This window comes from Lithobates pipiens, unplaced genomic scaffold (genome assembly GCF_037356315.1).
Source record: "Lithobates pipiens isolate NorthernLeopardFrog02 unplaced genomic scaffold, aLitPip1_a1.2 Scaffold_17, whole genome shotgun sequence".
NCBI classification, from domain to species: Eukaryota; Metazoa; Chordata; class Amphibia; order Anura; family Ranidae; genus Lithobates; species Lithobates pipiens.
Window position 1 is genome coordinate 11354457 of NW_027507755.1, and position 25399 is coordinate 11379855.

Here is a 25399-nt window from a genome sequence, read left to right on the forward strand (position 1 = left end):
CAGGTAGGCTGGACACACACACACACACACACACACACACACACAACACACACACGGATGGATGGATGGAGACACACACACACACGGATGGATGGATGGAGACACACACACACAGGGATGGATGGATACACACACACACAGGGATGGATGGATGGATGGATGGAGACACACACACACAGGGATGGATGGATGGATGGATGGAGACACACACACACAGGGATGGATGGATGGATGGATGGAGACACACACACACAGGGATGGATGGATGGATGGAGACACACACACACAGGGATGGATGGATGGATGGACACACACACACACAGGGATGGATGGACGGACACACAGGGATGGACGGACACACAGGGATGGACGGACACACAGGGATGGACGGACACACACACAGGGATGGACAGGCATGTCTCACCCTCGGCTTATACACGAGTCAATAAGTTTGCCAGTTTTTTTGGGGGTAAATTGGGGGCCTCGGCTTATATTCGGGTCGGCCTATACTCGAGTATATACGGTATATAAAAGAGGAATTTTGTGTTAATAGAAAAAAAAATAGTAGCAGCAGTTTTAGTAGTGTGTGTTACCAATACAGAATCATAATATTCTGTGCACAGCTCTAAAGCACCCCAGAAACGTGTTAGCGTGCTTATGTGAGGTTGTAGAAACACTTCGATTTTCTACCTCATGTTATCCTTCCACGTACATGCTGTAGACTTCTTTACCTTATTTGTGAGTATGCATTGTATTTGTTGCTTCTTATTTTAATAAATTCCTTTTTTACTCTGTAAATGCACTAGGGGTTTTTGTAATTCAACATGGGATATCCCCATCCGAGGAAGGCTGCATCCACCCGGCATTGGACGGCATATGTGATGTGACATCGGTTGACTATCTATCTGATGAGAATTACTGAGCACTGGGAGAGTTTGGCTGTTTCTTCTTGCTAGTCTTTACAATGTATAACAATACCAAATGGAAAATGGACCACATGGCATAAATCACCTTGTTAGAATGTAAAATCTCAAAAAATGTACAGGGTAATCTATATTATTTAAATATAAAAAAGAAAATGGTGATCTGTAGTCATTTTTAAAGTAAACTCATCTAATTCCTGGATAATAGAAACAGAGAATATAACCACAAAATGCTTGATTCATTTTGTATTAAGGAATCTCTAAGTATATTCAAACAAGAAAAGCAAAAACCACAGCTAAAAAAAAAAAAGACCTATTATATTTCCTTATTTATTAACCTGGTTATACAACGAATAACAGTATATATATATATATATATATATATATATATATATATATATATATACAGGCAGTCCCTGGGTTACAAACAAGATAGGGCCTGTAGGTTTGTTGTTAAGTTCAATTAACTAAAAAACAGGTAAATTTTTTAAGTGTAGCTCCAGCCCAAAAAAATATTTTTAAGTTTTTTGGATAGCATAGGGAAGGGTTAACACTCCTGTAAGGTTGAGATCAGGATGGGAGATAGGGGCAAAAGGGGCAATTGGGACTTTACATAAAACAAAACACTACGGCATAATGAGTCATTAACAAAGGGTAAAAAAAGATAAATATTTATTAGTATCCTATGGGAGCATAGTGCATTTGATGATACAAACATTATAATTCATACATATATTATATAGTAAGACATACTTGGTCACCTATATAGGAGCCTATTTACTTGCTGCCATGCCACAGCATTATTATATTTATCATGGGTGCTTAATATTTGAGTCATTAACCCTATTCTGGTTTTATTTATCTATTTAGTTGTTGGGGGTAGTGTTTGTTATTATTAGTGATCCGGTGCTACATAATTTACTATGCTACTATTTATTATTAATTTGATTTAATAATATTATGTCAAATGCACTATGCTCCCCATAGGGTACTAATAAATATTTATCTTTTTTTATCCTATGTTAATGACTCATTATGTCGTAGTGTGTTGTTTCATGTAAAGTCCCAATTGCCCCTTTTACCCCTATCTCCCATGCTGATCTCATATTATTGGGGATGGAGACCAATGTACTGATGTTGTGGTCTCATGTAAAGTCCCAACCTATTCTCTCTTTGATTTAAAAACCCTATAAGGTTTGTTTTGCTGTCTGTGCCCCTGTTCAGAAGATTTCTCCTCACTTTCTGTCCCTATGACAATTGGATTTTAAAAAATTTGGGTTGTTGTGGAAATAAGGGTTGGTTATAAAGCTTCAGTGGAGACATCTTTTTCCCATGATAACTCTTACAGGAGTGAATTTCCCTTCCTGCGAGAGTCCCTCACATTTCCTGTTGTATCCCTCCGTTTGTAAGTAGGAGTTATTTGTAAGTCAGATGTTTGTAACCCGGGGATTGCCTGCATATGTATTTTTTATAATAAAGATTTGTAGGTTTAAACGGATATTTAAGTATTTGGATATTACTTTAGTGTAACTATTTACAGACTGATTTTTTTTTTCTCTGGCCAGCACTTCGTTTGTTACATATTTCTTTTTCAACTTCATTAAATAGAACCAGTTTCAAATTTATATAAAAATCTTAAGCCCTTAATATTATTTTTATTTAAGTTTCAATAAAGGAATTTTTAAGATACATTTTCCCATAATCCCAACCTATACCTTTAAATATTCCAACAGAAGCCATTCTATTAAGAAGCCAGCCATCTATTATTTAATAAATAATGGCGATAATGTGTGGACGGAACGCTGAGACTTTAAATTAAACTCGACGGTTTCAATGAATTTTAAAAGATCTATTTCTGGTTCTTCGCCGTCTAAACTGTTGAGCGTGGTGTTCGGCAGATCTGTTTTGAATTAAAGACAAATGTATCATTTATGCCAGCACGCTGTTCTAGCCTTTCGGGTTCCCGGGGGAATTGGCCGCTTGCACTTGCAAATTTAAAATACAAGTAGGTAGTGAAGTGTTTTGATTTTGCATTAGCCTTGTAAATAACCTCTTTGGCTCACTGTTAAACAACGTGAAGTGAATGGATAATGAATTCTTACTGTTAGGATGTCGTAACTCCCTGCTGAAAACTGCTTTCTTGAAGACACCATGCCTGTTTTAGGGTCAATAAAGAACTTTCCATCCTCATTCCCATCTACGATGCTATAGGAAATCTCTGCATTGGGGCCCTCGTCTTTGTCGAACGCAAAGGCTCTGTAAATGGGTTCACCCCGTTTTTTCCTATCTCTCTCAGGAAGTTTGATTTGATAGACCTTCTCTGGAAACTGAGGCTTGTTATCATTTTCATCCAGAACTTGAACAATGACCCAGACTGTGGACTGCTTGGGTGAAGGACCGCCATCACTGACTGTCACCTGAGGAAAAACAAAAACTTCTGATTAGCTGATGTTATATTTAGATGTTATAAAACCATAAATTACAAAGTAAAACTGAACTCTCCTGCTGGATTCTTCATTTAATTAATATTGTAAATAAAGAAATATAAGCAGTTGGAACATGTAAAGAGTGAAACACCCAACTTCCGAGGGGCCAGGGAGAGCACTGGGAATGGAGGCACAGGGTTCTTGATGTTAGCATATCCATTAAAGTATATCTTAGACTGGCACAGAGAAATGTTTGGTAAGTAAAGCTAGTCTGGCTTTATTGATTTGTGCAGTGCAGAAGAGCAGAGAATGGGAATGACTTTATCAGTATGCTGCTTATCTTTTATTGTCCAATTAACAGTCTGGAGGCAGTTACTGCTTATCTGCAAAGAGATGACCTTGGCCTTGCTGTCTGATCAAACAGAACTACAAATATTTTGGCAGCAACACGTATTTAAACTGTATATTTAGGTGTTTGCTAGATGCACATCTTTAACGTGACCATCATTTTTAAAATGTCACTTTAATTGGCAGTTAGATCAAGCAGGCACTATACCTGCAATCCCTTCCTTTCTTGCAAATTCTTGATTGGGCAAAGCTCTGGAACTCCCTTCAACTTCCCACATGCTCCTATTGGCTCATCACTATGATGAGCTGTCTTTCTAGCCAATAGGAAAACAGTACCAGAAAGTGTCAGGGCTTTACTGGTTCAGAATGTTTTGTTATAGAATAGTGGTGAATGTTTTCAAGACTATATACAGCAACCCCAGTTTCTATCTTCTGCTAGATATCCCAAGGACCAAATGACTGAAAAACCTAATAAAGAGTATTTCCACCAAGTATGAGCCATAAGGTTGTATAAGTTAAGCTGCCAAAGATGGAACTGCTGCTGAGCCAGCTAAGATTAAATACTTCTATGGGCAGGCTGATTGTACTCAAGCTGATTCATCGATCAACTTGAGTACAACCAACATGTCAGATTTAGCAAATGCGATACTTGCCAGTGGCTATAGCCATGCAAACAAAACCACATAATCTATGGCCTGCTTTAGCCCTCTGCATTTATTTTGAGGGAGGACAAGCCTTGCAGCCTTCAAATGCCCATATGACTTTAGCTAAGCTTTTAATCTGTTGCCTGCCTATCAATCTGATAGGGCTGTTTTAGGACACCCTTGTGACTTTTAAAATAACAAAATATATATCATTTTAGATATTGACTATTTCAAAGCTAGATGAAGTCCTATGAGGGCCACATTTATGTGCTTTCCAGTAACACTGTCTACATTATCACTTTCACAGCTTCAACTAGTTCAGCAAAGTACCAAAAGTGACCTGGGCAACATCATGTTTGGTCCAATAGGATAATAATTAGCTGGCTGACTCCAGAGCCCAGGCGAGCAAATCAAAATATATATGGGTACATTGAATAAGCCAAGCCCAACTGATTTCCCCAGTCTCTGCTAAAATACGCATAAAAGCCAGCCAGCCTAAACAGGTTTATTTACTGGTAACACCTCGTCGCTCATCCTGCGTTTAAATCGATGTCAGGAAGCCATTAGAACTAATTTTCTTGGCATCCCTTTAATGAGTCGAAAAATCTAAGTGCAGAAAAAGAAAGGATTTCACTCTGCAAGATTACGTCTGATTACTTTGTCTACATATTCACTAACAACTTCCAATTATTTGTTATATTTAGAAGCTAGCAGACAATACAACTAAATGCAATTAGCTAAAGGCTGATTAGCTTGAGAGTGCCAGAAAAGGTAACAGAGAAGGGTAATCTGGTCATAAAACAGGATAAAGAGTTGTACAAAGAAAAAGATTTGTTCTTCCAGCATACTGTAGGCTTCCTATAGTACATATGAGCAATCGATGCAACGGAATTCTCCAGTTGGGGAACCAGCCCAATCTGGAGTTAGGCTTTGAAGGATCATTCCTTCCCAAAACAAATATTTAAGTTTTTGTAGATGCTAGTGAGTAAAACCACCTGACAATTTCTTATATATCTCAGGCAGTGCTCTCGAATTCCCTGGTTTGCACACATGGTGTGCTCATTATGAAGGTATCCCACTATTCTGTTGGGTTCTTTATTTAGTTAATATTGTGAAGAAAGCTATAGGAGAAGTTGGAACATGTAAAGAGTGGAACACCTAACTCCTGGGCAGGGAACAGGCCTGGGGATGGAGGCAGAGGATTCTTGATGTTCCATTAAAGCATACGGTATCTTGTTTAAAGTGTATACATAGCATTTGTTACGTTTTAGAACCCTGGGCTCCAAGAGATTTCCCCTAACCAACTGTCCGTGGGACAACATTCTACCAGACAAGTAGAAAGGAAAATTCTGCAACAGGAAAAGAGACAATAAAAAAAACGGACAGAGGGTATATCATTCCCTTACCTAACTTTAAAAAAAAAAGCATTTTTACTTCTAGTGGTTCCTGAAACTTTACTGCAAGTGACCCCACCAGGGAGCAGCAGGTACAGCAGAGCTACAGTGCAGAGACAGGAGGTCAAAGCAAGCGGCTCTTGCGCTCGTTAAAATGTGTTTGTTCACTGTGCAGCCAAAATTTTAGTAAATGTTAAGCAACATACATGAAATTGCGTGGGTTGAACAGGCGCACCTCTTGACATTTTTTTTTTTTCACGCTGGTTCACCTTTTTGTATTTTTTTTTTTGAGATTTGCAAACAGGTCATGTTAGCATGTTACATTGCCAAAATGTAACATGCACCTTGTTAAAATTATGTAAAAAGACTTTCCCTTTTCTAGCTCCTCCTAAAAGGGAATTTAACCTTCCCCCTCTAATGCATATGATTTCCATGGGCTAGCTTTTGCTTTTAAAGGGGAACTCCACACTCCATTCTCCAATGCTCTTGTCTCCCCCCTCTAAGTCCTTGGATTTCCATGGGATAACTTTTGCTTTTAAAGAGGAACTCCACACCCCACTCTATTCTCAAAAGGCTGTGAGCTGCCTTCACCAATCCAAACCACATACTTTTTTCAGAGCATACAACAGGGCCAGCTAAGAAGGGGCGAGAAGAGCGATCGCCCAACTCCCTCCAGAACCATACAAGGCCATATGCACTCAACATAGCTGGCTGCCTTTGGGGCATGTTGGGCTCAGCCCAATACCATCCACAAAGCACCGTGTACCCACTAGTTTAAAGGGGTTTTGCACATTCTGTAAAGCCCCCTGTCTGCAGCCCCCCACAACCCCAGCCTAGGGTTGTATGGAAGAGGCCCTTGTCCCTCTGAATATGGGAACAAGGTGGTTGACTTTTGGGGTACCCGAGCCCCTCCTGCCCCCAAGCATCCACCCCCCTTTAATGGGCTGGCTCGCTGTGTGTTTGGCTAGGGGTTTGTTGGTGTGTAGGAGGGGCATAATATTTTATTGTCTCTCAGGGTGGGACCTGGGCAAATACCCATTTTAAGGCCAATAACTAGAATATATGCCAGCCAGGTGGGGACTCGCAAAATTAATAAGTCAGTTCCCATAGACTGCAATGGTATTTGTTGTATAACTTTTGCCCATGTTAGGCTCTTTGTTTGCCCCCTGGGACTGGGGGCGGGGGGGGGGGGGGGTGTTTGTCCCATCTGTAATTTTGTAGCATGCTGGATGATGTGCTTAATTTTGGATGGGGGGTGGCTTATTTTGTACTGGCTGCATTTGGGTTGTTCTTGGCATGCTCGGTAGGTTTGTTTTTTGTGCTTTTTGTGTGTGAACAGCACTTTTCTGAGCATGATCAGAGAGTGTTTTTTGGGTCAGTAATTTAAGGACATACTTTACAGGTGTGTCCACTTTGAAGTTCTATCTCTACATTGGTTGAACTGGCATTTTGTGTGTTTCATGGAGTGTGAGTGTGTGTCCACTCAATTGAAGTAAATGCATTTTACACCGCCCCCTCCCCCCAAAAAAATTTATGCAACAGATTTCCCAGCTGCAGCTTAACTAGGCTCATTGGCATGGCAAAACAAAAAAGTGTGATTTGTCTAAAAGCTACTTTCCTGGTGCCTTCATGGTAGCATGTGCATGCGTATGCTGCCATGAATAGGCACCAGGAAAGCAAAATTACAGAAAGGTAAGTATTCAGTTTTCCATTTTAACGCAGTGGTTCTCAGCCTCAGCCCTCAAGTACCCCCCGACAGGACATGTTTTGGGGAATTTATCTAAATAGCTGTCTAAAATACCAAGCCAATGACTCTGATAAAGTACCTGTGCAAGATGAAGGTAAATCTGCAAACATGGCCTGTTGGGGGTACTTGAGGACAGGATTGAGAACCACTGATTTAGAGCACTGAGCTAAAATCAAGCTCAAGACAATCCTATTCTAATTGTGGGCATTTGAGAGAAACAAATTGAGTGTTAGAACCCCTGCTTGTATTTTTTGTAGGTTCAGCTTTGTGTCCCTTTTCTGAAAATTGGCTTTACTTCCTGTCACATAGCCAAACAGGTAGTGAGGGTAAAACCCTACCAATGTCTTTCCTTGAGGACACACAGGTCAATCTAAATAGTGACCCCGTTAGGCAAATTGCACTCTAGCACTTTGTTGTGTACACCACAAATTATTAGGTATTTTGGGGAAGCACTGGTGATTTTATCATCCAATCATGTAGAAGCATGACATTTTCCTTGCATGCCCCCCTCAGATCTCCAGCAACTGTACTTCCAAGTGCACTTGTAGTGCAAAGTGGATTTGCCTTTAGTAAATGAACCCCAAAGTCCAAGATGCCTAATAATTTGGGGTGTACACAGCAAAATGCAATTTACCTAATGGGGTGCAATTTACCTAATGGGAAAATGATTTAGATTGACCTGTGTGTCCCCAAGGAAAGACATTCGTAGGGTTTTACCAATAAATTTGGGAGGTGTATTCACCCTATCAGGGGGTGCAGACATCCCCAAAATCTGACAAGATTTCTAATCCCTCTGCATTCTATCCCCAAGCAAAAATAAGAGGATTTCATTTAGTTTAACTTTGCAAATACACATTCCTAAGTTCAACTGTGATGCATGTCTGTGGCTCATTTAGACCTTGTTTAATAGAAAACACAAGTTGCCCTTCACTAGAAACATTTGTTAGTCCATTCCTGGAAATATGCATCTGCTTTACTATTAATTTCCCTAAAAATTGGGTTCCTGCAGCTAGATGCACCGACTGCATCTGCATCTAGATGCGTGACCGCTGTGTATGTGAGATGCACAACTGCTGTGTGTGTGGAGGTATGTCCCCGTGGCGCATATCTGGTTCCCGGAAGCGGTGGCCAGCACACAGGAATGACATCACGCCCCTCCAGAAAGTTGCTTGTACTGCTGCTAATTTCTTCACACCACCATGCCCCGCTCACTATTCTCTGAGGAAGAGATGATTATTATTTGCAAATTAAGATCATTTTTGATCTATTATTACATGGGGTGGTGTTTGTGTGGGTCATGCGTTTATGTCTAAATGATTTGACCTCAAAATACATACCTAATTCCTGTGTACAGATTCACTTCCCAGCCAATATATATTGCTTCCTGCTTCAGTGTGTGTGTGTGTATATATATATATATATATATATATATATATAGACAGATAGATATATAGATATATATATATATATATATATATATATATATATATATATATATATATATATATATATATATCTATAGATGTAGGTTCTTGTGTCCACCAGCAGAGAGAAGTTGGGTAGATGCCACACTCCCAATTCTGGAGGCATAATAATGGTCTAGCACAGAGGTCTTCAAACTACGGCCCTCCAGTTGGTCAGAAACTACAATTCCCCTCATGTCTGTGAATATAAAAGTTTTACAATGCCTCATGGGATGTATAGTTCCGCAACAGCTGGAGAGTCGTAGTTTGAAGATTCCTGATCACGCTAGCATGTCTTGCAAAAAGCTGTTTTTTCATGTGCCTTGTATAATGCTCAGGAAATATCGTTAGGAAAATACAAGTAGGTCATGGCATATCTACATTCCAAATTTGGCACTTAAGTTGGTCCTGCCCTATGCAATCTGATTGGCCAATCTCTGTACAAATCAATATTTAGACAAAATAGGTAATAGGAAGGCACACTTGAACAATTCATTCAAAATATAGGAAATCAAACAGGCTCTTGCACTAAATTGAATTTATTTAAGATCTAACTGATGGGAGCGTATGGTCACCTTTAACGATCAAGATCTCAAAATATGAATTTATTGGGTTTAAAAACACTTCTCTGTTACGTGTAATGTATTAAAAGATTTGGGTAAAAAAAGAAAAAAAAAAACACATTTCAAAGACATATTAGAAGTTATAGGAATGAGATAAGCATCAAAAGGCTTAATTAACTGAGAACACCTACTAATTGCCTAACAAGACACATCCAATGAGATTAAATTAACCAATTGTATTGTGTGTGTGCTATTATCAATGAGAAAACCGCAGTTACCCTAGCGCCAGTTGCAGTTTACATATGCGGATATTTATTTTTGTTATTTGCGCTTCAATGTGCGCAGGTAAGCATGTTCAATTAATGACTTTTCCGGTGCACCAATTAATGTATAAACTGGTGCAGTGCCTTCTTCTTAGTAAATCACCCCCTTGGTCTACTATTATTCGGGATATATTCAGCAGAAAGTAAACATGTTGTCTCTAAAGATAAAGTTGATATATAAAAAGTAGAAAAAAGGGAAGGGGTAAGGAATTGAGAGACTTTGACAATGACCAAATTATAACGACTAGACAACTGTGTCAGAGCAACTCTAAAGCGGCAGCTCTGTTGGGATGTTCTACAGTGGTCAGGAGCTACCAAAAGTGGTCCAAGGAAAGAAAATCGGCAAACCGACAACAGGAACATGGACAGGCAAGGCTTGCTGATAAGTGTGGGAATCAAAGCTGGGCCTGTGTAGTCCAATCCAAAAGAAGAGCTCCTGTAGATCAAATTTCTGTAAAAGATAATGCTGGTTCCAATAGAAACATGCAAAAACACAGAGTGCATCGCAGTTTGATGCTTATGGGGTTGCGTAGCCACAGACCAGGCTGTGTGACCATGCTGACCCATATCCACAGGCAAAAGTGCCTACAATGGCCACGTGAGCATCAGAAATGGACCACGGAGCAATGGAAAAAGGTGGCCTGCTCTGATGAATTCAAGAATGGTTAGCAAAACACAACAAGTTTGAGGTGTTGACCGGGCCTCCAAATTCTCAGGAACTGAATCCAAATGAGCATCTGCGGGATGTGCTGAAAATCAAGTCTGATCCATGGAGGTCCCACCTTGTAACTTACAGGACTTAAAGGATTTGCTACTGATGACTTGGTGCAAGATACTCTACAGAATACATTTAGAGGTCTAGTGGAATTCATGCTGTGTTGGGTTATAGAGGGTGGTCATATATATATATATATATATATATATATATATATACATATATATATATATATATATATATATATATATATATATATAATATATATATATATATATATATATATATATATACATACACACACACACACACATATACACACATACATACACACACACACACCAATCACATGGCAGCAACTCAATGCATTTAGGTCTTTGGATGTGGTGAAGGCAACTTGCTGAAGTTCAAACCGAGCATCAGAATGGGGAAGAAAGGACTTTGAATGTCGCATGGTTGTTGGAGCCGGACAGGCTGGCCTGAGTATTTAAAAGAAACTGCTGGTCTACTGGGATTTTCACACACAATCATCTCTACGGTTTACAGAGAATGGTCAAAAAAAGAGAAAATATCTAGTGAGGGGCAGTTGTGTGGCAGAATAGGCAGACTGGTTTGAGGTGATAGAAAGGCAACAGTAACTCAAGTAACCACTCGTTACAACCAGTATGCAAAACACCATCTCTGAATGAACAATACATCAAACCTTGAAGCAGGTCGGCTACAGCCACAGAAGACTACAATGGGTACCACTCCTGTCAGCTAAGAACAGGAAACTGAAGCTACAATTTGTAGAGGATCACCAAAATTGGACAATAGAAGATTGGAAAAACTTTGCCTGGTCTAAAGTCTCGATTTCAGCTGCAACATTCAGATGGTAGGGTCAGAATTTAACAACATGAAAGCATGGATCAATCCTGCCTTGTATCAACGGTTCAGGCTGGTGGTGGTGTAATGATGTGTGGGATATTTTTTTTGGAACACTTTGGGCTCCTTAGTACCAGTTGAGCATCGTTTGAACACCACGGCCTACCTGAGTATTGTTGCTGACCATGTCAATCCCTTTATGACTACAGTGTACCCATATTCTGATGGCTCCTTCCAGCAGGATAATGCACCATGTCACAAAGCTCAAATTATCTCACCACTGGACAATGAGATCACTGGACTTCAATGGCCTCCACACTCACCAGATCTCAATGCAATAGAGCACCTTTGGCATGTGGTGGAAGATTTGCATCATCGATGTGCAGCCAACAAATCTGCATCCACTGCGTGATGCCATCATGTTATTATGGACTAAAATCTCTGAGGAATGTTTCCAACACCTTGCTGAATCTATGCCAGGAAGAATTAAGACAGTTCTGAATGTAAAAGGGGGTCCAACCCGGTACTAACAAGGTGTACCTAATAAAGTGTCCGGGGAGTGTATATATAATAAATATAGATAACAAAAAAAAAAAAAGATATTAACATTTAAAATAAAAGAAAACCCTTAACTTAAAGTTAAGACAAAAACTTTCTAGTTTCCCTTAAATAAATCTATCATTTTTGAGCAGTAACGCAGCCTAGAGTTTTCCTTTGAAAAGGACACCTGAGCCTTGCCTGAGATTTATCACGCTCTCCGATCTCTTTGTCCTGACAATTCCTTCAGCGAGGAGATCTAGTGAAGTTGTATTGAGATGGGATGGCAGCTTTCCACGCTGTTGAGTCAGGTAATTTTGATTATTACACATTGATTGCTCTGCTGTTTATCAACTCAGTAGTTCTCCGCAGTAGCACAATCCCTCCCACTGGAGCTTCTGTTCCATCAAGCTATAACCAAAAGCGCAATTTCACATTGTAGCATCCCTCCCGCTGTAATGCTAATACTGAAAAACCGGCTGCCACTATAATCTTACATGAACACCCCGCAGCATGGCTGAAAATCAATAGAGACATGAGGGGGCAGAAAGTAATAAAAAAAACATTATCTGGCCGATCACAGAGATTTACTATGGTTTTAGTTCTTAGGCAATAGATTTAACTTTAATTCTGTAAAAAGACGAAGAAAGAAAAAGATCACTGCTTAGATAGAATATGACTACATGACATGTAGTGTGTGATTACAGATATAATAATATGCAGTAAGGTCAGTAATTCAATAAAATTACTTAAAGCTAAACTCCAGGCAAACAGCATAAGCCACGCATGAAATCAATACATGAGAGCTGTTTTACCTGCAAAAGGGTTTGTATTTCTGTCATTCCAGTTATGGGACTTGCACAGCTCTGCTCCAGAGCACAGCTCTATCTGGCAGGGCAGGAGTCTAATTTTCTCTGCTGCAATTAAATGACACTTATGCACTATATGACTGTATTGGGACACTTGCCTTTACATGACCTTTAATGGCATCCCAGTCTTAGTCCGTTGGGTTATATATTGAGTTGGCCCACCCTTTGCAGATATAACAGCTTCAACTCTTCTGGGAAGGCTGTCCACAAGGTTTAGGAGTGTGTCTATGGGAATGTTTGACCATTCTTCCAGAAGCGCATTTGTGAGGTCAGGATGAGAAGGCCTGGATCTCAGTCTCCGATCAAATTCATCCCAAAGGTGTTCTATCAGGTTGAGGTCGGGTTGAGGCAGATCAGTCAAGTTTCTCCATCCCAAGCCCGCTCATCCATGTCTTTATGGACCTTGCTTTGTTCACTGGTCCAAATCATTTAGTGGGGGGGGGGGGGGGGGGGTTATGGTGTGGGTTTTTTTTTCAGGGTTTGGGCTTGTCCCCTTTAGTTCCAGTGAAGGGAAATCTTAAGGCGTCAGCATACCAAGAAATTTTGGATAATTTCATGCTCCCAACTTTGTGGGAACAGTTTGGGGATGGCCTCCTCTTGTTCCAACATGACTGCGCACCAGTGCACAAAGCAAGGTCCATAAAGACATGGATGAGCGAGTTTGGAGAGGAGGAACTTGACTGGCCTGCACAGAGTCCTGACCTCAACTGGATAGAACACCTTTAGGATGAATTAGAGCAGATGCCATTAAAGTGCATGCACGTGTAAAGGCAGGCATCCAAATAATTTTGGTAATATCGTGTATTGTCCTTCCTCCAGCCCCCAGCTCATCTCTCTGTCACTCTGCTCTCTCCTCCTATCAGCAATTAGATGCAGGAGACCCAATGGGGGTTCATGGTGAATATCTGCTGGCTAAAGCCCCATTGAAAGCAAAAGGAGGCTGACTGCTCCTGCAACTATTCTCAGCTGCTCACATGTACTCACTCATGGAGCAATTACCTGCGAATGATTGGCCCAGGACACAGACTATCTGCATCTAGGTCTGATCATTTGCAGTGAATTTACATGAGAGCGCCGAGGAATAACTGTAGGAGTTGTCAGCCTCATTTTGTTTTCAATGGGGCTTCACCCAAAGCTAATCGCCGGGAACCCCCACTGGGTCTCCCACATCTAATTGTTAATGGCCTCATCAGCAAGTATGAATGAGTCCTTAAAGTGTTACTAAATCCAGGACCCTGTATTCACTAGATCTGGTCTCCCACAGTACACAGACCACGGAAATGCAATATAAACTGCTAAATACCCTTTCTTATCATATGGCAGTCTTGTGACTTCTATTAGTGTTCTGCCAAGCACTGGTTACAGCTTGTAGAAGGAGTTTTCATTCTACTTTGACTATCCTATGAGGCTGAAGGACCCTTGACCCTCTGTCTAGAAAGTGCTGATTGGCTCTGTGCTGATCACATGCACCCTCCCAAAAAAAAAAAAGAAGCTCTCTAGCAATACATACAAAACTGAGCATGTGCAGAGTGACTCCAAAGGCACTGTCTTATCAGGAGATAGATTGGGGGCAGTGGAAGAAGGGGAGGATCAGAGAAGACAGGATCAAACAGCGTTTTTACACAGTGCGGAGGAATAATCCCTTAGGTTCCACAGTGAATATAACAAGCAAGCGTTTTACTGCATATACACACTGATTTTACTGCTGTGGGTTTAGTAACACTTTAAGCTTTTTTTTTTTACTCTTTACAAAAAAAAAAAAGCTTTGGCTTTAGAAACACGTTAATGGGAAATTGCACGTCAATTACAATTACAACATAAGCAGCGATAAGATGCGTATGTTAAACAAATGATGTTTCTGAGACTTATACATCTACATATTACTATTAGGTGCAGTAGGTCTGTGCTTATGGGCTGCAAAGCTTAAGAGACAGCAATACCTATATAGATGTCAACTACAAGTATTACTCAAGCATCAATATGTAACACTATAAAACCTTCCTAAAAGCCATTTCTTATTCCCTTAAATATCCCAAAAATAAGAGGATTATACCTCATTTAAGGACAGTGGGCAGAGCCATGCTAATCATTGCTTTACATCACATTGACCAGACGCACCTCCAGTATAGTGTATATATAGCCTATTATTGTTGAGCCATTAATTCCAAACTGCAAACAGATTGTTCCATTCTGTGGCCATCATCAGTCTAGTCTATTGAAACCGTAACTTCTATGAAGTAGAGTTTGAGACCCAATGAGCCACTACAACCATAACCTGCATGGATATACTGTCTCCAGCACAGGTCATCTCATCTCATTGCCCTTATCTATCAGGAGCACTTACACTGCATGCGATTGTTTATTTTTCCACAGAGACAGAGAGTGCAGGTTTATCAGCGGCCCACCCTGATGTCAGAACATCTGTGGGTCCTTTTCCTCTTCCCAACTGGGGTCACTCTTCAGGAAAGCCCTCTCCAAATACTTGGAGGACCAGCTTTGGCAGGTCCTTAAGGAGCAGAGTCCACCTGACCAAGGTAGGACTGAGACCCTTCCTCTTTGGAGGTTGGACCAAGTACTGTACCCTCGTTCACTTTTTTGTGTGCTTTGATTTCACGGTTCACTTTTTTGTTCAAGGGTTTTGGACAAATATTGCACCACCGAGCTCCATATAAAAGAAAAAAAAAAGTTGATGACCAGTAAAAGAAGAAAATGTACTGTGCAAAGACTAGTCTAAGCCCTTGTACACACGGTCGGAATGTTTCCTATCGGACCGTTTTGTCGGATATTCCGACTGTGTGTAGTCTCCATCGGACTGTTTCTGTTGGAATATCCGACGGACCAACTTTTCCAACTTGCCGGTAAAATTTTCCGACAACATGCTCCGATCGGACATACTCCGATCATGTGTAGCCTACTCCGACGGACAAAGTGCCACGCATGCTCAGATCAAATTCCTAGACCAAAGCTATTGGCTACTAGCCTGAACGTAGTCCCGTCGTAACGAAATAACGTCATCACGTTATGTACAATCGGATTTTCCGACAACTTTGTCCGACCGTGTGTATGCAACATCACTTCCGGACCTCTTCTGGAATTAATCCGTCGGAATTACTTCGATGGATTTGGTTGTCGGAATCTCCGACCGTGTGTACAGGGGCTAACAGAGCAGAAGATTGTGCGCCTACATCCTCATAAATCAAGCCAATCATATTTGCTCATTGCTGCATAGTAAAGGCCTATATGGATATGCATTTGTTGATGTCAAAATATCTTATTTCCCAATAAAGGTTTACGGGAATACAAAGACAGCTAAAGCAGATCAAATGCAAGTAAAAAGGAGATCAAATGCTGGTCACATAAACCTGTAAAGAATCAATCTAAGAAATATCTCAAATAGATGTAAAAGCAAGCCCATCGAAACAAGCCCAAAGCCCCTCAACATAGGCTCAATCTGGGCTTTATTGCTTTTTCTCAGTACAAGTTTACCAATCCGGTATGATGGGCTGAAAACACACAATCTACTGATGAGCCATTTCTTATCTCAGTAGTCTTTCAGCACAATTGTTAACTGCTCTTGTGTGCCAATACAGAGAGCCAGTAGAAGGAGGATTGCCAATCTTCATGTGAATGTCTATGGAAAATGACAGAACAGCAAGCATACAAAAAAGTGGAAGTCACTTCAAAATTAATTTCCTAGTAAACTCTACAATAATAACTCATTTTGTGTAGTCACTGAAAATACGCTACAGCTTCCTTTCAATAACAAGGAAACCTCGACGAGCACTGGTTGACGTTTTGCACTGAGGTCCCACAGGGGTTTAGCAATGTTTTATTTCTTATGAAACACTACTGGAAGTATATTAAGAAGCAGAATCCTTTGCGCCTGGCTTGTCTCATCCCCAGGATCCCGTCCAAGAGCTCTTGTCTAGGATAAACAATTTAGCTTCTGAGGTCATGCACAGCCTGACAGCCAACTGAAAGTTATGACAGTATGAGGAGATGACACTGTGCACCCTTTGTCTAAAATAAATAAATAAAACTCCCCTTAACCACAAGACCTTGAAGCCCTGAGCATTGAAGTCACATCCAAGCGCATCAACATGGAAACCATGAATACGAGAGAAAGGAAGGAGAATAAAGAAAGATTCATTGCAGGAACTTTAGGCTCTATTCTGTCAGTAATTTGATACACAACTTTACATTTTTAAAGTGAACCCGTACTTTGCTTTGGACTGACCCAATCAAGTTTGCTTGATAGCAGTCACCAGATTTATAAAGTAGCAGTATGACCTTACCCTAGTTATCCCAGTATTTCTTTTTGAATTCTTTATTTTTCTTTTCCAGAGGCTTATACAGGTAAATTTTTATCTGAAGTTTAATCTGCTTACATTATGCCTTCCCTGGACTCTCTTTTTCCCAACTTAATCAACATGCTGAAGGCATTATTATATACAACCTTTAAGCCCTTGTACACACGGTTGGACATTTCGACAACCAAATCCGTCGGATTTTGTCCGAAACTGTTGCATACACACAGTCGGACAAAGTTGTCAGAAAATCCGATCGTACTTAACGTGATGACGTTATTTCGTTAGGACGGGACTACGTTCAGGCTAGTAGCCAATAGCTTTGGTCTAGGAATTTGATCTGAGCATGCGTGGCACTTTATCCGATAGGGGAATTCTCTACACATGATTGGACAAAGTCCGATTGGATCATGTTGTCGGAAAATTTTAAGCCCAGCTGGAAAACTTGGTCCGTCGGATACTCAGACGGAAACAGTCCGATGGAGCCCACACACTGTCGGATTATCTGACAACACGGTCCATCAGAATGTCCGACCGTGTGTACATGGGCTAAGGGTCTCTGTGCTTCTTAACTTAATTCAGGCAGATCATGGCTGGTGGGAGGGTTGGAATAGCTTCCTGAAAGCATCACAGTGCCTTGTACCGCTCTCAAAAGCTCTTAGCCCTAATGAAAGCGGTGGGTTGGATTTTGGGGGAATTTTGAAAATATTAAAATGTCTTCATGGGTGGATATCAGTCTGGAGGACTGGAAGTCTCTAGGTAGAATACATTTATAAAACACCCACATGTGAAGCTGAACTCCATTGATTGAAAGGATTGAAATCCAAATAATAATAATAAAATGGGTAGGCCAGGGACAGAAAGGCTGGGTAGGAAAGTGCTAGATCGTGCAGGACATCCTCCAGCCATGAAGTTAGGTGGGCTCTGTCTGACCTACTACAGCTTTTCAGTTCGCATTGTGCGCTATACAAGTATTTCATTCATTCATGCACACTGTGAAAAACCCATAGAACTACACATGAGGATGGGGTAGTTTGCATAGCCTTGGCCAAGTTCTGACAAAATTTTGTGGAAGCCTAAACTTGCTTAGGTAATTTCATGAACTGTAACAGCAGGTAAGAGGAATGGGGGTAGGTGTTACCTTCCAGTGGTGACTACTATAGAGTAGACTTGCTCCTTTCCAGTTACAATCAGAAGACAGATATATTTAAACATAAACTTATACAGTAGAGAATCTACATATTGGTCAGGTCAGTCTTGAAGTTTACGTATAGCTTAAACATTATTATTTTTTTTTTGTTTTGAATAGTGAAGGGAAAAATTTGAGCTCCTATCAACTGTTTCCAGAAATTAATGCATGATGGAAATGCAAATACAAGAATGTGTGTCCAGAATACATTTCATTTGTCCAAAAAACATTCAGAATGAGATTAAGGCATCTGGGAAGTTTACAGAGTTCTAAAAAGAACTTGTTCAGAACGTCTGGGCAGTGTTAAAGTTTCTCTTTAAAAAATTGTTTCTGTGTACCTGTTCCAGTTGCTACAGAAATTACGTTTTTACATGGTCCAGATTTTTTTTGAAGGTGTTTTATTTATGTTTTACAAGATATATGTAATAGACATATGTTTAACACAAAACAACATGACTCATTCAACAGGCCATGTTACAACAACAGCCCGAGTTGCAGGCACATGCACATTGACCTCCTCCCTTATTCCCTACGGATGAACCACATAATATTAACAAGTACCAACCTATTGGAACATTTTCTCATGTTCAGCACCGCTGGCTATAGCCAATGGTGTTGATCAGTGTATTCTGACAGTACGGAAGACTCCCTGCTGTCAGAATACAATAGTTGGGGAATTGAGTCATTTTCTTTTATTCAACCCGATGGTTGAAAAAAAAAAATGACCTAGGTATGGCCAGCCTATTATAGAAGGCAGAATACAGTTGATGTAGAAGTTTGAGTATTTAAGGACCAGCATTAGAGAATGGAACTGTATAGAGATCGCACATCTCAGAGGAAGGTATTTATAAAATTCATGATTATCCCAATTAAAGGCACTTTTAAAGTACTCAAAGGAAACAAAAGTTTAATCTTCATATGATTGGTGCACATTGTCATGATTGGGGTCAGACTCTTACCGACCAGCAGCATAGGTATACAAGCAGGTCATCCTGGAGGATGATGCAGGCTCACCTGAGGGGCAGAGTCTAAGTACTAACCGGTGTTTACCAGAGCGCCTGATGGTGGAGATGGGCTTTGTTGCATGTTAGTACGAGGTCACACTCCTCAGGATTGCCCCACCAGAAAGTGAGCATGTCGGGGTCCAGTAGCTGATCTAGCTGGTAATAATGAAACAGACGCATAGTCAGTGAACAAGCCAAGGGTCAGTAACAAGTGGTTGCAGGCTGGGATCAGGCAGAAGCGTAGTCGAGGAACAAGCTAAATGTCAGTAATGAGTGGTAGGAAAAATATGGACGGCAGCAGGGAAGACAAGAACAAGATATTGGCTGGAGAGAGCACAATAGTCTGGCAAACAAAAAGTGCAGAGACGTGGCTTAAATCAGGAAGTTCGTGGGAGGAGGAATACGTTCAAGGTTCAGCAGAAGTCAAGGGAGGGTTTCCCAATGGATCAGACGAGGTGCACTCCAACATTTCAGTTAGCTCAACAAGAAGAGTCATTTGTAGCTCCCAGGCTCAAGTACAGGCCCTGACACACATATTTCACCATCTTAAATATCCTCCATTTAACATCAGGGAAGTCAAACAACACTTTCACCTGCGAGCTGAACCAAATGGGTGTTCTAAGTGAAACAGCTTCCCTAAATCTCCCCTGTGACCTGTCCCAGGTAAATTATGCTGACATGTAAAGGGGAGTGTCTATTACATCAAACCTTTATATGAGATTTGCACTGCTACTACCAATATGGTAGCCATGTTTACAACATTGGGAATTAACAAGACGTTAATAAAGGCTAATTGCGTATCAACCTTAACATGCAAAGCCATCCACTACTCTTCTCCAAGTTACATTACCAACCTTTTCTTACAATATCACCCAAACCACCCTCCTCATTCCACCTCTCTAGCTTTCTTGTTACCTCCACCCATGCACTATCACAGTACTTCCCCAGACTTTCTCCCTTCCTCTGGTGCTTTCTATCCCAATCCTGGCTGTCTCCCACTCTGTTTGCCTTTAGGCGAACCCTGTAAACTCCTCTTGTCAGGATAGCCTATCTGGCCTCCACCTGAAAACTGTACTCGACTTTCTCTAATAATTCCATCAGCTAATTCCCCACAGTTATTACCTTTTGTACCACTTTCCCCTCCCTCTTAGATTGTAAGCTCTCAGGAGCAGGGACATCCTGTATTAAATTGTTCTGTAACTGTACTGTCTCCCTTTTTTTTTGTAAAACTCGAAGGAAACTGTTTGCTCTATATCAATCCAGCTTATTAATCATATTATTAATAATATTATTACTATTATTAATAATGATAATAATAATGGCAGCAGCAAGGTAGACCGCCAGAATTATATTACATTTTTAATTTAGGTCAAGTTTTAATTTCTAAAAGATGTTCCTCTGGGATTCTCTAGCAGTTATATAGAATATAACTTGTTGAATGTTTCATGATTCCATGTCAATTATTCTGAATGTCCTAGCCCCCCTTCTGTCTAATACCGCGCTTCATTTGCTAGAAATGGTCCATAGTCGGAATATCAGTTTCGGCTGGCTGTCTGGGAGTAAAATTGGCTCTGCGTTCCTTGCTCGTTCGTTTTTAAGGCCATATGGTCTACCTGGTGAGTACAAATCTGTTAATGATTATACAACGTGTCTTTTACTAACCGTGGGATTAGGGAAATATAATTATGAATTGCATTGCTCTGGGGAAAAGTAATTACAGTGGAAATGGTGTATTTCTAGGTAGTGGGCAAAGCCGAATCATTTGTCAGGTTTATTTCTGCTTATTAAACGTTAAACCTGCTAAATGTACATTTGGTAGCACAGCAAAATTTCTACATTATGCCTGAATTAAATCTCCACTAATTAAATATTATTGCAATGTAGGCAAAATATGTTTCACATAATAATCAATAATACTCTATTAGTGGCCATAAACATGGGTCTGCATTTGCTACAACTAATGATATGATATACTGAAACATCAGACTGTCCTATCAGGTTTAAATGTAGGTACAGGCTGTCCACAATTATAGACCAATCTTACCAAAGAGTTCAGAATCCCAACTGAACTTCCAGATGGAGCAGGGAACTAACACAGCTCTCTATGGGCTCTGAAATAGTTCATCTAGCCCATGTATATTGGTCACAATAAAGGTACTTAAAAGTGGACCCTGCACTAAAATTCAAGGTCTGCTTATTCAATAGTACACCACCCCCCATTCCACCTATAGAAAAAAAAAATACATATCTTGAAAGAAGATCCTCCTGCACCAGACTGAAGAATCTTTTTACAAGATTTGGAAGAGCAGAGATTAGCAGGATCTCACTGGAAGGACGATATTGACACCCTCTCCTATTTCCTTCAATAGATATTGACATTTAAAGAAAGTAAGATTAAAAACAGTCCTTAAAACAAAGGAAAGAGTGTCAGGGCTCGGATCTTAACCTACAAACTCTGTTGTGTCCGGCGATGTCTCTTCTTCCTGAGCCACCTGGAATGCTGGACAGCTCCTTGGACAATTCCTTGAATGATCCTGCCTTGAACCCTATCTTGAACTTTGAACCCTTTGTTCCTCACCTGAACTTCATATTAAAACCGTGCCTTTCCACTTCCTGTTTGCTAAATTATTGTTCTCCCTCCAGCCAATATCTCACTCTTGCAACTCCTGCTGCCATCCGTAGCTTCTATTTTATTCGTTACCAGAGCTTGGCTTGTTCCTCGACTATGCCTCTGCTTGATCCCAACCTGCAACCACTTGTTACCTTTGGCTTGTTTACTGACTGGGCTTCTGCTTATCCCTACTGGACCACAGCTTTCTCACCTCCTGGTGGGGCAATCCTGAGGACTGTGACCTGGTATTAAGAAGCAGCAAAATTAAACTTCACCATCAGGACCTGCTTTTGTACTTATCTAGCTGGCCAGTGAGTGCCTCCCTACTGCTATAGCTACTGGCCTCCAAGCCTATAGCTACTGGCCTTAATCGCTCGGTTCTCAGCCTTAGAGCCGGCGGGGATGAATGCAGCATCAGACCGATGCTGCATCCACCTAGGTAAGTATGATTAAAAAAATCTAATAAAATTCCTATACTTGTCTTTTAAATGTTTCTACAGATTATTTTAAAGCAGAACCGCAGTTCCCCAAGTACCTCTCTAAACCACCTCATATGTATTTTTATAATTATCTTATGTATACCTTTTTTGAGCTGTCTTATAGTCAGTCACATAAGATGCAGGATCCTCTTATGCTTTCAGATTTTTAGTCCTACACAGATGGGTGCCCACATGATGATATGCAAATGCCATTCTGTGCAACAGTACTCTGAACACATGGTGTGTGAGGATGCACCCTCAAGGGGTGTGTCCATGAGATTCTGGGCTCACACAAAGTAATACAAATTATGCTGGACAACGTTTACCTTGGAAGAGGACCAGTGTTTGAAGGAGTGGTGGCTGGTGCTTCATTTTTTTTGGGGGGGGGGGGCAGCAAACAAACCACCCAAAGTCATTCCGTCAGTAGTGAAACCCCACACCTCCCTGCGATTGGTCGGTCTGTCAGTCAAAATTCCCCCTTGTCGTTCGGTCGATCGGCAATACAACACAAACCCACCCCCGTCACCCATCCGTCCACCAACCAGCCCTGCACTTACCCCATCTAGGTCGCGGGCAGCTTCGGCTGCTTCCCCCTGCATCTCCTCCTTGGCGGCTTCCCCCTACATCTCTTGCTCCTGGCCAATATGGACACTTCTCCTCTCGACCAATTTAGGTCTCAGGACCCGCTTCCTGGTTGCCCGGGAGGAGAATCAGGAAGACAAATGCGAATATTATTTTGCTATTGTCACACACCTGGGTGGGCTCAGGGCGCAGTGCTCTGTGCCCTGAGCCTACCCTTTTAAGAAGCCAATTAGAGCCTCTAGCTCTAATCATGTGCTTTACAAAAAAACTGAAAAAAAAAACATTGGAATCCATGCGTTTGGAGCCCTGCATGTACATTAGCAGCCGGGCGCATGGATTAGGGAAGCAACGCCCCTGATGGAGCAGCCACCACTCTTTTGAAGACACAAGAGAACTCTCATTGGAGCAACATTGGAGATTGAAGACGATTAATGAGTTTAAACTGTTTTTTTTTAATACTAGGAAGGGGAGATACAATTAAAAAAATGGAGTTCAGCTTTAAGAGTGGGATCCCTTAAAAAGGAATAATTGTGCCATATAACTGTATTTTTTTAGCTGAACTATTAGATCTGCAACCTTAATTTCGCTGCCAAACTGGGAATAGTATTTTATTTTTTTAAGCCATACTTTTACCATAACAGCAAATGATTATATGTTCCCACTCCAGCCAGGATGTATTCATAAAAGGCGCGTGGGAGAGGAAAGGGTCTGGTGCATTCACCGGAAGGACTTAAAATGATAACAGCACACCCAGTTTCAAAATATTCATCTTTTTTTTTTTCCTCTTCTCATTTTCAAAATCAGCAGGAACTAAATACTTTCACTGTGGCTTATTTTAATTACTCTGATTGCTTCTCAGCATTTAAAGCAAATGGTCCTAATTTACCCAATCACAAGAGCGCTTTATATGAAAACAGCGGCAAGCCACTAAGACGGTATATTACATGTTACAACGCTATAATTGTGCCGCAGAGGAAAGGGCAGGTACGTTGTGAACATGCAGGTGTTGAACATTCTGTGGCTAAGCTGTGTTCATTTTCACATTTATCCCATTGGAGACAATTAACGGCACAATGGAGAACAGTAAATGAACCACTTTGAGAAGTCTTTCAAATTTTCCAGGTTTTTTACGGCATGTGTTTTAGTGTAAGTGCTTGTTTCTGTACTTTTATATTGTAGGTGTAATAAAAGCAGTGTGACGCAGCCTTTTTTCCCTTTTACCAAAACGCAACTGGAAAAAAAAATATATATATATAGGTTTTCATTATTTCATTTTTTTTTTTTAGTCATTAGGAAGTAGTTGAGCCAATTGAGCCAATCAGCCTGGCCAAATGAGGTTTGACCTAGTTCAATCAGTTTTGCAAAGTGTATATATGCAATTCTTTCGAAATTTACTTTCTAGTAGTAAAATGGTCCTGTTGAACCTGCCAAGTCAAGATGAAAAAAAAAAGAAAAAGGCATCCAAAAGGCGCTTGGACTTTGAAATGAGTTTATACAAAAGTGATGAGAGGGCAAAAACATTTGAAGAGCCCACAGGGTCAGGTTAGGCTGCTTATGACAGACAAGACGACTCTCTTTCTGGTCCAGAAAAAAAAAGGGATAACATGGAAGAGCGTCAGACCAAAAGATAAAAGAGTCCAAATTCATGTATCGTTATTGTGCTAAAAGACATCCAATGTGTTTCGAGGGTTAAAGGAACTTCTCCTTTATCAGGGACTCTTGACTGCTCGTTTAGATACTGCTGGCCAGTAATTCTTCCTATCTAACAATCAGCTTCTTTGCACAGGTTCACACAGGAAAGCCTAATTTTGAGTCCATTCAAAGTTCTTATTTTTAAATGAAGCCCTGATGAAGGGGAAGTTCATTTGATCCCCGAAACACGTTGGGTGTCTTTTTAGCACAATACTAGCAAATAAATGTGGAGTTTTTTATTTTTTGGTCTGGTGTGGTGACTCAGAGTCTACATTCGACATAGACTACTTCCTGTCTCTCTCTGTCAGGGCTGGGCTCAGCCATTCCTTCTCAAAGCTGGCCGCTCAGCTGTCGGCTAATTGCCAGCTCCTATCTGTCCACAGTTACTCAGCTGTTGATGATCCTGCTTGTCAGTCCTGCCTACTTAAGCCATCCAGTCCAGAGGTTCCCTGCCTTCGCCTTGGTCAACATCACAGAGCTTATTTCCTGCATTCCTGTTTAAAGACTGGCTTTGCTGACATCCCTTCTGGCTCCAGATCCTGCTTGCTGTTCCACTACACTGATCCCTCACTTCTGGCTTGGCTGACTATCCGTTTCGGTTATTGAACTTTGGCTACATTTTGACTACGTTTGTTCTTTTTTACTTTTATTATTAAACAAGTGTGATTTAACTGTACTTCTGTCTCGGTCTGATTTCATAGTTTCTGACACTCAGAGTT

The 25399-nt window shown here is 40.7% G+C and overlaps 1 protein-coding gene across 6 annotated transcripts in view; it reads right to left on the reverse strand.

The window, feature by feature from the left end:
* FAT3 (FAT atypical cadherin 3) overlaps positions 1 to 25399 on the reverse strand; it is a 994495-nt gene that overhangs the window by 267135 nt on the left and 701961 nt on the right. For all 6 annotated transcript variants that reach the window (XM_077484996.1, XM_077484994.1, XM_077484992.1 and 3 more), the window contains one exon: positions 3026 to 3340. In XM_077484996.1, the coding sequence (XP_077341122.1) occupies positions 3026 to 3340 (315 nt within the window). The remainder of the gene's footprint in view (positions 1 to 3025; positions 3341 to 25399) is intronic.